We start from the raw sequence: 14,544 nt of genomic DNA, 5'->3' as shown, positions 1-14,544 counted from the left end.
ATAAAATAAAAAAATACAAATAATAAAAAACATACTCTCCTAGGCCCCTTCTCTTTTCTTTCTTTTCTCTCCTCTCCCACTGCAAGCCCTCTACTCCTATCGTTATCGCCCACCTCATTGCCCCTCTTAACTCATGCAAAATCTGGAACCCCACCACAGCTCCCATCTCCCTCTTTGGTTGCTTCGAACCATATTTGGTTTGTTCAAATCTAGAATGAAAGAATGTGCCTTCAATTAAACAATAGTATCACTAAATGGCGGCGATATAGTCGAACTGTAGCATTAGTGGCAAGATGTGCAAGAAAAAGAAGGAGAGAGCGAGTTTTGTTTTGTTTATTTTTTATGAAGTATGTCACATTATCTATCTTTCTGTAATTAATTAAACAAAACTGAGACTTAAATGGAGTATTTTCAAAATTTTGAGGGCTAAATTGTACCATTTGGAAAGCCAAGGGTGATATAAAATTGATTATCTTCAAAATCTTAAGAATTAAATGGTATGATTTTGAAACTTAGAGATGCAGTCCACTTGTTGTCCGAACTTCTCGATTAAAAAGGTATTTTACCTTTAATTATTTTAGCATTAAAATAACAGTTACAGGAATCTGGACCGTTCACCGTTGATCGTGAACGGTCCAGATCCAATCCATTTTCCCAACCAACAACCAATAGGCAGTAGCCACTTCTGCTTTGGTTAGTGGCTGGGGCCCACACGATGCCATTGAGAAACAGCCAAATTTGAACATCTTCTCCAACCATTCACCGCCAATTACTTAGGTGACGTGGCAATTCCTTATAGGTTGAAGAAAAATAATTATATATATTGAAAAGAGTGGGACACTGACAATGAGAATTTGATCGCTGATGGAACCCGAAATTACTGTCCAAATACCGCATAGAAAAACATATTTATTCTTTAAATAAAAATTAGGTTGCAAACCCCAACATAGATTCTTGAAAAATTGTGAATTTTGAATTCTCACTCCATTGTTGTATTTAATAAAAAAATTTAAAATTCAATTCAATTATAAACTACTATTTAAATTTCGTTTAGAGTCTAAACTTTTTAATTTCCTATTTGAACATATTTTTACCTTTTTAGTAAAACATGTAGAGGTGGAAGATTGAACTCACGACCAATTATTGTTGAACTTCAATATGTTCTTATTACTTAAATATTAACACAACTAATAATTAGATTAACAAGTAATGATTATACATTAAATAATATGGAAAATAGCAAATCTGAACCGCTCAATGGAGGGATAAAATACATGTTAAAAAAAATTAAAGAAAGTCTTTATCACTTTTGTAAAAAACAGACAAAACCGCACTAAGAAAGTAGAATAGGGATATATAAGATAAACTACCCTAACACAAATTTATCTTCTACACTCTATTGGTTATTATTATTACTTTTCCTTAATTAAATCCTTAACTATGAATCCATTCCTCTTGGAATATATTTGTGGTTGTTTGAAAAAATTCCTCTTTGGCTTAAATTCATTGTAGCCAACGTGGCAATTTCTTCAATTTTCCAAAAAAAGAAAGAAAACTATAAATTCAACCTACTAAGGATATTATATTGACAAGTTTAATTGCAAAGATTCCATAATTTGAAGGAGTAATAGTTAAAATTAAAAATTCAAATGTGCTAACTTAATAATTATCTAATTCAAGAATGTCTTTATTTGTAATTTCCAAATTTAATATAAATATTTTTATAAAACTAAGCCACATAATGTAAATACTAAACATGCTAGATTAGTAACTCAACTATAATTAGTATATAAGACGTAGTTATAATAAATATATTGTTATTTAGTTGAAAATAAAGAAAGAAGGGAAGAAAAAAAAAGAAGCCATTTTTAGACAGAACGAAGCAGAAATCCAAGTAGAAGTACAAAACGACAGAAATTGGTTGGAACTTGAAGTTGAAGCTCTGCGTCTAAAATATTCTTTCGGGGTCAGATTGTACGCCTCAATGGCTGCAAGCTCTGAAGCAGAAATGAAGAAGGAAGAAGCAGAAGGAACCACCGAACAATACCCCGAACAAAACGACGACGAATCACATCCTCCTCTCTCTGCTCGCTCTTCACCTCCCCATTCCCTCTCCGGCCCCGGCAGCCAACGTCCCTCGCCTCCGGCTCACTCTCTCTCCCTCTCATCGGATTTCTCCGATCACACCTGTCACAGTCATGGCCACTCCTCCATTGACGACTCTCTCTCGATTACGCCGATGGAGAACTTGCCGCCGTGTAATCCTCCGTCTCCCAGACCTGTGGCCGCCAACCGCGCGCAGCCCACGGAGCCGATTGTGGTGACCGAGGTGGATGCTGAAATACAAGGCGTACGGAAAGTCCAAGACGTAAGCGATGCCGATGTAGAGAGTGGCGATGGCGGCGCGGTTGGGAGAGGTCGGAAGCTGATGGCGAGTTTGTCTATGAAGAAAATGAAGAGGGAAGAAATGAGAAAGAAGATCTTGTTAGGGTTCAGAATTTGTGGATTCGCCTTCTGTTTGGTGTCGTTCTCGGTTATGGCTTCTGATAAGAATCAGGGCTGGGCTTTGGATTCTTTCTATCGCTACAAGGAATTCAGGTTCATTCAAATCACTTCTTCCTATTGAAATTTCTTTCGCATAGAGTTGCCTTTAAGTTCAACTGAATTGGATGTCTTTCGATTCCTTTCTACTGCTTATAATCTCTCTGTTTGTATTTAATTCAATCAAATTTCTTCTTCTCTGATGGAGTAGATTCAATTGGGATTTTGATGGAATTTTTCAGGTACTGTATGGCAGTGAATGTAATTGGGTTTCTTTACTCTGCACTTCAATCCTACGATCTTGTATATTTTCTCTCCACTGGGAAACACATGATCCTTAATCACTTCAAGCAATACTTCGATTTCTTTATTGATCAGGCAAGTTTCTTCTGTTTGGCTTGGAATTGGGTTCCTAATGTTCAATCTATTGATTATTAATTTTGTGATAATATCAGTACCTAACCTAAATCCATCACTATGAGCACATATTGGACGGCCAAGATTAAGCCACTAGTTTAGTCTTGATGACATTATTGTTTATCTGCTATGATAGCTTATAGGGACCACAGAACATAAAAAGGTGATGCATAATGCTCACTGGATAGATGATTCTCTTACTGTATTCCTTTACTGAGATTTTTGTCACTCATATTGAAGGCCTTTCTTCTTACATTTTTCTTACCAAAGAATCTAAGTTCTTTTCATTACGAGGATACTAATACTAATAGCTTGAATTCTCTCAATACACCTTGAAAATTACTGGACTATAACGATCTGTAGTAGTAAAGGAAAAACTTAGATTGGTTGAGTAATTTTCACTTACTCTTTTCTTTCTATTTGGCTTTGCTTTTGGGCATCCTTTTTGTTACCTTTTCTCTGACTTTCCTTTGGTGATGCCTCCTTGCCCCTCGCACCTTTCTTATTTTTCCTTTTTGTGTTCAGTTTCGTAAGAAAAGTGGCTTTATTTTGAAGCAAAGAATCTAGTATAGGAATTATCACTTGGTTGTAAAAAAAAAAAAAAAAACTTCTGGGTATAACTAGCACAAGCTACTTGAAAAGGCTTTAATGGCAACCACAAACTTTATATTCTAAAGATGGAGAGCAGAGAGGTGTAACTTCCAATTTGCTAGTGGGAAAGTTTATTTTTCTCTGTCTGAAAAGCCATTTGAGTACGACTGTTTACCCTCGAATGGACGTTTTTTTGGAATTGGGCCATTCCTGTCATCCCTGTAAAAGAAGGTTCCTCAGGTAGCTCAGCTTCCTTTTGAACCCAGACATTTTAGAAAACTACTCCGAATAAATATGGTTACCACTGTACCCTTAAACTTTCAATTCAAGCCATTACCCTTATTGTTGTAACTCCAATGGTGATTGGAATTCATTGCAACAATTTCATAAGTTTGGAGGTATAATTACAACGACCCGTGATTTTGGAATGGGCTGAGGTTTAGGGTTTAAGATTTAATGGTAAGAACTCTTATATTTTAAGAGTGGTTTGCAATTTTTTCAAATGGTTCAAATTCTTGGCGTGGGAAGGAGTAATTGCTCGAATTCAAAGTTAAAAAGGTGCGATTGTTACAAATTCAAAGTTAACGATTTCATGTTGCAAACATTTGATTGTGTTTCAACTCATTAGTTCACTTCATTTAGTGTTCAATCCCTGCAACATTTGCAAATAAGCTTGAAGAAATTGATGGCAGTTTTCTTTTCTTCTGTTTCAGATAGTAGCATATCTTCTTCTATCAGCTTCCTCTTCGGCTGCCACCAGAGTTGATGACTGGCAATCCAATTGGGGCAAAGACAAGTTTCCAGACATGGCTGCTGCATCTGTGGGATTATCCATCGTTGCATTTGTAGCTTTTGCCTTGAGTTGTCTCATCTCTGGTCATACCCTCTGTAAATCTGCTTAGGTAACATTTCTGAACTTGCTTATTCGCAAATTATTCAGTGGTGATAGCAACAAACCAATCCTCCTAAGGAAATATACAAGAAAGTTTATCAGAACTTTGTGCAGTAGGTAAATTTCATTTTCTTCACTGGAAAATACTTGGGAGTTTTCATTGTTACTCTGCAAATATGATGAAGAATTGAAGATGAACACTTGTTCTGCAGTTGGCATCCATTCTGAATCATTACAGATTATTACGGAAAGAAGTAACTGATGTTAGTTAACAAATAAACAATTTCAACTAGATCTGATGTAGAATAGGCTTATTTTTTGACAAATGGAGTCAAATATTCTAATACTGTGATGGGGATTGTAGTTTCTAAGTAAACGGCTGCATGATAACTTTAGAAAATAAGATCCACTTATTCAGAAGGAACCTTAAAATCAACAAGGAATTGTTCAAACTACACTAATTCACTCAGTAACAGTAACTATTAAGTATGATGGTTTGCCCCAACTTAGGAATTAGATTTTCCCTTACCAAGAAGCTCGTTGACTCGTTCAATCTCATTAAAGGAGCCGGCCACATATATTAATAAGACTAAATTACCAACAACAACAAAAATCCTTGAATTTTACATTTTGTTTGAAAAATATGTCGATGATTTGAAAAGTTTCAATACTATCGTTAGCAACATCTCAAAAATACCTTTGACCAAACATCTGTTGCTATATTACAACGACAGATTCTGATTCATCAACTTTCTTCTCAAAATATTAACGGATATTTACTTAAGGATATTTTTGAAAAATATTTTTTACATAAACACAAAGTTGAAGGGTATTTATTTTGTAATTAAACCTATTAATAGAGAGTACTTATTAAAACCATGGACAAAAGAGTTTAAGAGAATTTAATACATCAATGTCTGAAGTAGACCATAAATCCTGCTACCATTTTCTTTGATTTTTGTGGTAGTTCGTATTCAGGTGAACTTAACCCAGTCAACGCCTGCAACTCAGTTTTTATATGCATCTATCTGTAGTATAATTATAAATATAGTTTCTTGAATCTGACAAAATAATTTTAATAATCAAATGAGATTAGAACAGTACCACGTGTTACTCGTTCTTGTCTTTGAGATGCTTTACAAAGCGTTCGCCTTTGCTTTCTTCTTTTTTGTTCTTCTTTGTCTACAAAATGTGGGTAATATAATTGATGAAGTTGAAAATTATCCAAAAAGTGTTAAAAAGATATTGAATTATTGATATCCAATTTCAATGGCGTCAGATCAGATGGATTCGGATGAACAATGAACCCGACCCGAAAGGTGAACAAGGTGCAAAATTGCGAGTGATTTTTTAAATCAACTTCGCCGGAAATAAATAATACCCAACCAGCAATTTTAGTTTCCATCTTACCCACCGACTGGCCCTTTGAATTGGGATCTCTGCTTCCTTCTGTGCATCCATGGCTGCTTTGTCCATTCCCAACCAGATGAAGGCCTGGGTCTACCATGACTTCGGCAACACCGCCGATGTTCTTAAGCTTGAATCCAGTTACCCTGTTCCTCAAATCAGCGAAAACCAGGTCCTCGTTAGGGTTGTTGCTGCATCTCTGAACCCGATTGATTTCAAGAGAATTCATGGTATTCTGAAAGCCTTTAACTATAACCCTCCGGTGAGTCTCTCTCTCTCTCTCATAATTTGTTACTTGGGTTGCATTTATTTGATCTTTACTTTTCTGGGTCTGTTCTTGATTTTGCAAAGATTAAACCATCATTTCTGGATTTGGGTCTTTTTCGTTAGTTTGGGTACTGAGTGGGATATATATGTATTTATGGAATTTCTCATCTGTGTATTAGAATGGGAGTTTCTGTGTTGATTAAACTGATCTCGAATAAATTCATCTGACTTCTTGATGCAAACGTAGTCCACAGATCACTTCTGTGAATTTTCTGATAGAAAGTAAAAGTAAAGCTATATCATACTAGGGAATCCTTTTGAACCAAACTGATCACAGGAATTCTAGTTATGGTACCTCATTATCTATGTCCAAATAATCTGGATCCTGCTGACATGAAACCTTTTCTTGTGTTTCTTGTTTCTTGAATTGATTTGTTGTTACAGTCGGTACCGGGGTACGATGTTGCTGGTGTGGTGGTGAAGGTAGGGAGTGAGGTGAAAAAATTCAAGGTAGGAGATGAAGTATATGGAGATATAAATCACAAAGCACTGGATAAGCCAAAGAATGTTGGCACTTTGGCAGAATACACTGCCACAGAAGACAAGGTGTTGGCTCTGAAGCCCAAGAATCTGAGTTTCATAGAGGCTGCTAGCCTTCCCCTTGCCATGGAAACTGCCTATGAAGGGCTCGAACGGGTTGGGTTTTCCGCTGGAAAATCGATTCTTGTCTTGGGAGGGGCTGGGGGAGTCGGAGCCCATGTTATACAGGTATATGATGGCTGTGTGTGCTACATTATATTCATTATTTGGAAGAGTTGTTCTTGTTGGCACTAGACTTCCAATTTTCTCATTATTGGCTAATGTGATCTTGGCATTTCTGTAGCTCGCAAAGCATGTGTTTGGTGCGGCAAGAATAGCTGCTACAGCCAGCACAGCAAAACAGGAGTTCCTGAGGAGCTTGGGAGCTGATTTGCCTATTGATTATACAAAGCAAAACTTCGAAGACCTTCCCGACAAATTCGATGTAGTCTACGATGCAGTCGGTAACATCCGTCTCTAACTTTTATTGGAGAAAGAAGCTTCATTTTATTCAGATTTCTCTATCTCTGACTCCCAATGTTGATTTGAAAAACTACAGGGCAGCCTGATAAAGCTGTGAAGGCGATCAAAGAGGGCGGGAAACTCGTGAGCATCGCAGCACCGGTTCCAAATTTTCCTGATGCTTTCTTCCTCCTCACTTCAGATGCTGTCATGTTAGAGAAACTAAATCCTTATCTGGAGAATGGTAAGGTGAAGCCGATCATCGACCCCAAATCTCCGTTTCCGTTCTCCGACGTTCTCCAGGCATTCGCCCACCTCGAAACCTCGAGAGCTACTGGAAAAGTTGTGGTTTATCCAATCCCTTGAGGCGTCTCAGGTTTTCTGTGATGTGTATTTGGTTGTGTTTGGCAATAAGTTGTGCAAATCCTGCACACTCTGTTTGTTGTTGTTCATGTTTTGTCCTTAGATCATGTACATTACTATTGTGGTATTAATATGCTTTTAAGATGGTAAGAAATGTCTCTTTTGCCATTGCATCAAAAAAATAGTCCAATGATGAAATTGTTATCACACATATCACTCACACCACAAAATTAGACTAAGGGTTACATTTCTAATAAAAGAGGTTGATGGTTGAGTCACCATACACTACACTAATAAACTAATAAAGTCAAATAGAAAAGGTTGAAAGCCCGAGCGCTCATATCATATATCTATTAATTGCAAACTAAAGAGAGAAAGAAAAACAATAATATCATTATTTCTTTTATGAAATAAAATTTTATATGAAAAAAAATAAATTTGTTTTCAGTAAGTGTTTTTTTTTCTGGTTAGTAAAAGTAAAAAGTTTTATATGAAGTTAATTTTTAAATTAAATAGATATTTTTTTGACATCAAATATATTAAATTTTAATGTTACACATGCAAACGGAGCTTGAATACTTGATGGGGACATAGATATTGAATTCAATAACATTCGGGTACGTCCACAGGCTGTCCGAAAGAGATTGAAATTTAATCGAAAAAGAAAGATCCAAAAAGAAGGAAAAAAAAATAAAAACGTGTTTCACTTTCACTTTCACTTTCATCTCAGATTCAAGCAATTTTAAATCAATTTCGTTCTCCGGCGCCGTTAAGGCGTATTTCGTATCTCGAAACCACCGGAAAAATTGTGGTTTATCCCGTCCCCTGACACTCTAATTCTGGTCTCTGTTTTTGCTCTGTTCTGCGTTTTCTTGTAATAAAAGTCTTTTTTTTAAGGAGGTCTTCAAATTTTGAATATTGTAATTCTGAGCTAGAACTGTCAAGCAAGCATAACTCGTAATTGACATATATCTTCAATCGAAAGATTGTGAGTTCGATCCCCACCCCACATGTTGTACTAAAAAAAATAGAAACTGAATTTAAAGTTCTTGTCGGGTGATCCGTTGCTGCTCGATCAGTCCAATGCTTACACCCCAACTAATGCAAATGAAAATTGGTGAGAGAGAAGGGATATTTACAATGGTGGTCGGGGTTTCTCGAACCGCATGTTTAGTGTCAAATTTCTTGTTTCTATTTTTTTTAACAAACATAGATAAAAATAGGAAAATGACCGTGGGTAACAAAAATCTTTTATGCATTTAAAATATGTCACCTATTTTCAAAATTTTCAAATATAGCAAAAAATTTTCACGTAGTATATCAGACACTCATATTACAAACATATATCAATAGTCAGATATATTATAGATGTATATCATTTAGTAAAGTTGTCATTTTAAAATCAGACCTAACTAATATTTGCAACTGAGCTAACAAAAAAAATAGTTACCAAACTCGTTTATGTTTTGGTTGATTAAGAAAAGAAAAAACAACAACATCACCAAACATCTATGAATTCCCATCTTCTTTCTACTTCAGATCCATCTTTGGCAGTGATCTGAAGGCTTGGCCCCATAATGAAAAGTAAAAGAACCAGAATATTCGTAAATCTCAGCTAGGGCTAGCTACATGATAATGAGGATATAATAAAAATCTCCATTCTTTTAATTTCTATGACTTCAACCAGCCTTGGTAAAAATTAATATCTCACTAATACGTCAAATTCTTAGGTTCAATGATGCGGTTCAAGTTGAAGTACCTTCTTATATATGTATATATGACTATTCTAGCCAAAGCGAGTATAGCTCAGCATAATTGACATATATCTCTAATCAAGAGGTTGTGAATTCGATCCCCCACCCTAGTTCACTCACTGAGTCTCTTCGCATCCATGGCTGGATGAGTTGACCTCAGACCTCACACCTGATTTCCTCTTCCCGATCTCTCGCTCTAGTGGCTGGCAAACGCCGAGAGAGGAGTGGACTTTGCCCCTTTCTTTCTCTAGACTTGGAGTAAAACGGGGGATCGATTCCATAAAAGATTATATCTTTAAATGGAAATGAACGGAAAATGGGAAACTCACCACTCACTGGTGAAAGTGGAGAAAAGACAATTGAAGGCCCCACAACCTAATAGAGTCAAGAAGAAATGTATTTCAGAGACGGCCTCGCATGTCTAGGGTCTCCGATCGGATCTTAGCACCCCAAAAGACCCTCTACAATAGAGCCCCAGGGGAAAGGAACATTTTTCGTAAAGTCTCGTTTTCTATTCCTCTTTCTTTGGTTGGGCAATGTACGTACTTCGGGCAGGACTGTAAAATCCACCCCAGTTTGCAAGACAATTTGGTTTTGATTGAATGCCCAATATCGAATCAGAGTTCACGCCGCTAGCACTGAACAAATAGCTAGGATCGATATCAGTAATTAAGGATCTCTCTGCTCCCCCCGAATCACCTAAAGCAGAAGTGAATTTTGGGTATCTACGACAGATCCGATCAATCTCGTGATGAAGATAATTTCTGATCTTCCACATCTTCCTCATATGTAGTCTCTACGCTTGAAAAAGAGAAAGATTTTTTTTATCGCATCTGAAACAACTACAAGTGCGTCTATGATAGAGTGGTTTGCTTGTTGCCAAAAACCCTTTGCCTTTCTTTTGGCCAAGGTGCTGGTCTCGATCTCGTTTGGTTGGTGCCCCTTACGATGATTGTTGACTTGACTGCCCTATTAGGCAGAGAATCACAGACTTTTCAGAGCAAGGTTCCCTAAACTATTGTTCTCATAAAATATATAACGTAAAATAATAAATCTATCAAGACGAAAGCCAAAGGTGAGTCATAGGTGGAATGGAGCAATCAGGGATAACCTTAAAATCTGCTAAAAAGTCTTTTAGCATAATATCGCTAGACTACTCTTGACACACATGGTTGAGTTACTTATGAAAAAGTCGCCTACTCTATATTGTAGGCAGCCGAGAATGTCATGTCAAAAGGATCGAGTCCTAACCCTTATAAAAATTAAAAAACATAAATTAGCGAACAACACAAGTAAAAACCAAAAAAATATCATGACGAAACAAGAAAGGTTGGAGAAGTCAAAATATGTATAAAACGTTTAATTAAAAGTTTAAATATCATTTTTGTCCTTAAACTTCACGTAAAAATGTGTTAGTGATCGTCCTTGTTTTTTTATTTTTCTATAGTACACATTCATAATAATAAATCGTATACGCCATGACACCACCTCCACTTGTATTTTAAATTCCTTGTGCATCTATAGATTTTAGATTGTATTGAATTCGATAACCAATAATAATATACAATAGTATCTGTTTAATACAAACGATAAAGGCATATTCAAAACTACTGATCTAAAAACTATTTAATGATTTTATGATGGGGGAGTCGGAGAATAGAGATTGGGTTTGATTTTAGAAACATGCGTTGAGATACTCATAAATGAATCAAATTTATCTAACTCATAAGCTTAAAGTGTTTGGGTTGAATAATGGTTTATTCATCCAACATGTGAAAGAATTTGGTGATATATATGTATATATATATTCTTTTTGACCTAATTGGGAGTTTTATCATTTTGATGTGCCTTTGAAGATACTAAGATAGAACAAAGCTGCAATTCCCAGGGAAAAAAATGACTCATTATTTTGTGCTGTTACACCATATCTTCTGAGTCAACTCTATGCTTATCTTAAGAGATAGAGGACACTGCCAAAACTCTTTTTTGATCGATAATATATGTGTGGATCAATTGAACTATGCTCAAGTTGGTAATTAGCTACTATTTGTTTAATCGGTATGCTTTTGAGTCATGTATTGGTCCCATAAGTTTTCACAATAAAAATAGTGAGGATAGGGATGGTGTCTTAATCCACTGAGGTATACGTACAACATACTCAGGTTGATAGTTCTAGTTATCTCTTCAAATTAAAATTACTATGGATGTACACTTAGATAGATTTTTTTTTTACCAATGCTATATAATCTCCTTTATTTTGTACTTTTAAGGTTTAACCTAAGATCATCTCCCAAGCATATAAAATCTAAAACATAATTTCATATAAAAGCACAAATTTTCTAGAGGGTAAAAAATTAAAGAAAAATCACATCATAAAAATAAAACGAAGAAGGCTACATCAAATAATCTCTAGCCAGGAGAACAAAATAGCAATTTATAGAGACTAAAACAAATGTCTGGAACTTCTCCATCTTTCAACCACATCATTTGTAATCATTTCTTTTAACTTTCTTGACTCCAAACAAAGGGTAACAATAATAATTCTCCAAATTCTCCAACTTAATTAAGCTTTCCATAATCAATAAGTCATCATCATAGTAACGAATAATCTCTGAGGTTGAGATAAAATTTAAGAAGTTTGTATGGCGGCCCATGAATTGGCCGCCATTGATATTGAAGAAGCTCAAATCCTCAAGTCCAAGCACCAACAATAGTAATCAGACCTGGAGATGTCCAACATGTGTTCTGGGGTCATCCTCTCGAGCTCATTTTGCCTCCAAATTCCAAAGTTATTTTTGTTTTGTGGGTCAGAAGCCATTGGATAGTCCTCTATTTTGTGCACTTGTGATCTCATTCTCTTGTAAAGCCTCATGCTGGCAACACAATCTTCATAAGGATCTTGTATCCCATTTTGAATGTCAAATCTACAAATCCAAATTAAACAAAATTATATATATATATATATATATATATATATATATGTCAAGAAAAAAAAAATTATATTCTAGTTTGTTTGAAAGGGTGGTACTTACCCTAGATACACTTGAGCTAGATACTTGAGTGAATTGCAGAGCTTGCTTGTCTTCATCAATGGGGGATAATTTGCTGTGTCCCTGTGGGTTCAAGATATTTCAAAAGGGGTTTGATTAAGGGGAAAAAAATCATGGGTACTGAGTTTGAATTCAAGAACGGAATGTAGGTTAGAAAAATTTAATCTTCTGTTAATGAAATTTACCTTATGATTGGATATCCAATTTGGAGGCGTTTGAGATCGTCTTCCACACCGTGACCCACAAGAACCCTAGCCTTCTCACCTCCATTGTAGAGGATTTCTTGAATCTTCTTCTGCACTTGCTTCAGCGGCATTGCATCTCTCAAATGTTCTGGACGAATACCGGTCGTTTCAAACCTAATGTTTTTTAAATTGTTAAATATAGTAGAAAGTTTGAAATTAAAAAAGAGAAGCATATATAATTCAAAAATCAAACTAAAAAGAAAAAGTCACCCTTTTTTTAAGGAGTTTGAAAAGTTACACGTACACTATATTTTTTAAAAAAAATTAAAAGTTGTAACATTTTTTAAGAATGTATATTATATCAAGTGAAATTTTTCAAATTTTTTATGTTTGAAGTTTAATTCAAATCTGTATTTTGTTTCCCAATGATGATTCTATCTATTTAGTCCCTAATCTTTAAAAAAAATTAAAGAATGCACTAAATTATAGAATTAATGGCAGAAGCATGTGGGAAAGTAACACAAATCTAAAAATTATCATCAAATTTATAATTTAACCTTTTAATTTATTTACATACCGATAATTTGTGACAGGAATGATTGGCTTGACATAGCTATAGAAGATCACATTTTCGGTCTCATCAATAAGGCAGACCTTGGCGCAGATGTCCAGCGACCCATCGCCGCCGCCGCCTACATATTTGCAAGCCAATGCGACGGTGCCGGTGGCTCGAGCTCTGCCGCCGTCGACGACGATCGAAGCGTCACGAATTCCCAAGTTGGCCAGACGAGCAAGAAGCCCCTAAGCCAAAAACAAGAATAATTTGAGATTAAAAAAAAAACCAACAACTTTCAAAAGCTATTACTATGTTCTTGGAGTTGGGATTCATACAGAATTTACACCCGAAAATTGGCATCTTTCTTGGTGGAGCCTTTGTGAGTAAGGACTGTCCAAGATGGCCAAGCAGAATTTGCATCCTCGAGTAGTGAAGATGTTTTTGCATTCTTGTTTTGGCAGTGGCCCTGAACAAATAGATTATTATCCAACTATCATCTAAAAGCTAGGCACTCGGAAATTAGCAAAAATCCTAACGAGTGACGGTCATATGATCAATTAGAGAAGAATCGACTCTGAGTTGAACACCAAATAATATAAGGTATGATGTTAACCTACCAGCCTAAAAATTTAAGTTGATAAATTAAAGTAAGACCTCGAATTTACAAGACTTCTCAGTCAAGAGCAGAGCTAGAAATTTTAATATCTTTCGGTGGACAAATTGAAAGATAAGTAATTAGATGACATCGTCTTTCTTCAACTCTAACCCGTATTTTTATCTAAAATTTTAAGTTGATGGATTACGAATTAGAATATTGAGAAAATAGAGAAGCTCGGTACCAATGAGATGTTCTCTGAGAGAATCAAGAGATCTGCAGTGTTTCTTGCAAATGGCACAAATGGGTTCATGAACTGAGTGAAATGAGGTTCTCATATGGTCTACCAAGTGCTCTATCTTGTTGAATTGCCTGAAGCAAGCTGCACACTTGTGCCTGTTACACAAAAAATTTGTGTCAAAAAATAGATAGTCAGACAAACCGACTGACTAACCGACCGACCGAACCGACCTTGAAGTTTCGAGAGGATGATCCATTTTCTGCAACAAAAAATCCTAGCCTGTGTGGGAAAATTGGTTTGAAGATTATTTGGAAGAGTATGATGAGAGAATTAGGTGTTAGCTATTTTTATAGTGGGACTTGGTTGGTCAATGAAACACACAGTATATTCTGTGGTGTAACTTGTTAGCTGAGAACAAAAAAAGGTTTGGGCCCTCCATAAAGGCCAAGAACCAGAATATTTCTGAATTAGCCCTTTAGCAAAGGTCAACTCCTAATAATCTAATATTATATTCCTAGGAATAGGGGGAGAAAATTTACAATTGTTACATCCCCAGTTAATTTCTTTTTATTTTTTACCTTTTTCAACTTCTGAATTATCTTTTCGTGGTTGAATTATCGTCTTCTTGAAGATTTGTAGCTAGG

At 35.7% G+C, this 14,544-nt stretch overlaps 3 protein-coding genes across 4 annotated transcripts; 2 read left to right on the top strand and 1 right to left on the bottom strand.

Annotated features, from left to right (window-relative positions):
• The first annotated feature begins 1,844 nt into the window (after positions 1-1,844).
• LOC111006289 (CASP-like protein 4A1) lies at positions 1,845-5,859 on the top strand. Of its 2 annotated transcripts, XM_022278132.2 has the most exons (4): positions 1,845-2,598; positions 2,784-2,919; positions 4,263-4,451; positions 5,721-5,859. In XM_022278132.2, the coding sequence occupies exons 1-3, from the start codon at positions 1,985-1,987 to the stop codon at positions 4,449-4,451; spliced, it is 939 nt and encodes a 312-aa protein (XP_022133824.2). In that variant the 5' UTR covers positions 1,845-1,984; the 3' UTR covers positions 5,721-5,859. The 2 variants fall into 2 exon arrangements, with proteins under 2 accessions (XP_022133824.2, XP_022133823.2); XM_022278131.2 differs by lacking the exon at positions 5,721-5,859 and having other exon boundaries at positions 1,846-2,598; positions 4,263-4,545.
• On the top strand, positions 5,741-7,673 carry LOC111006288 (2-methylene-furan-3-one reductase). Its single transcript, XM_022278130.2, has 4 exons — positions 5,741-6,110; positions 6,560-6,883; positions 6,999-7,158; positions 7,254-7,673. The coding sequence occupies exons 1-4, from the start codon at positions 5,901-5,903 to the stop codon at positions 7,520-7,522; spliced, it is 963 nt and encodes a 320-aa protein (XP_022133822.1). The 5' UTR covers positions 5,741-5,900; the 3' UTR covers positions 7,523-7,673.
• A 4,018-nt stretch (positions 7,674-11,691) lies between these two features.
• On the bottom strand, positions 11,692-14,206 carry LOC111006633 (Exonuclease family protein). The gene is made up of 7 exons (XM_022278659.2): positions 14,131-14,206; positions 13,904-14,055; positions 13,400-13,530; positions 13,086-13,309; positions 12,509-12,682; positions 12,306-12,386; positions 11,692-12,197 (listed from the first exon to the last, which is right to left on the bottom strand). The coding sequence occupies exons 1-7, from the start codon at positions 14,154-14,156 to the stop codon at positions 11,957-11,959; spliced, it is 1,029 nt and encodes a 342-aa protein (XP_022134351.1). The 5' UTR covers positions 14,157-14,206; the 3' UTR covers positions 11,692-11,956.
• Between the last annotated feature and the right edge of the window lie 338 nt (positions 14,207-14,544).

This window comes from Momordica charantia (assembly GCF_013281855.1).
Source record: "Momordica charantia cultivar OHB3-1 chromosome 4 unlocalized genomic scaffold, Mcharantia_2.0 BLBB01000004.1, whole genome shotgun sequence".
In the NCBI taxonomy this organism is placed as follows: Eukaryota; Viridiplantae; Streptophyta; class Magnoliopsida; order Cucurbitales; family Cucurbitaceae; genus Momordica; species Momordica charantia.
Note: the sequence above shows the minus strand (reverse complement) of the source record. Positions and strands in the feature narration are given on the sequence as shown.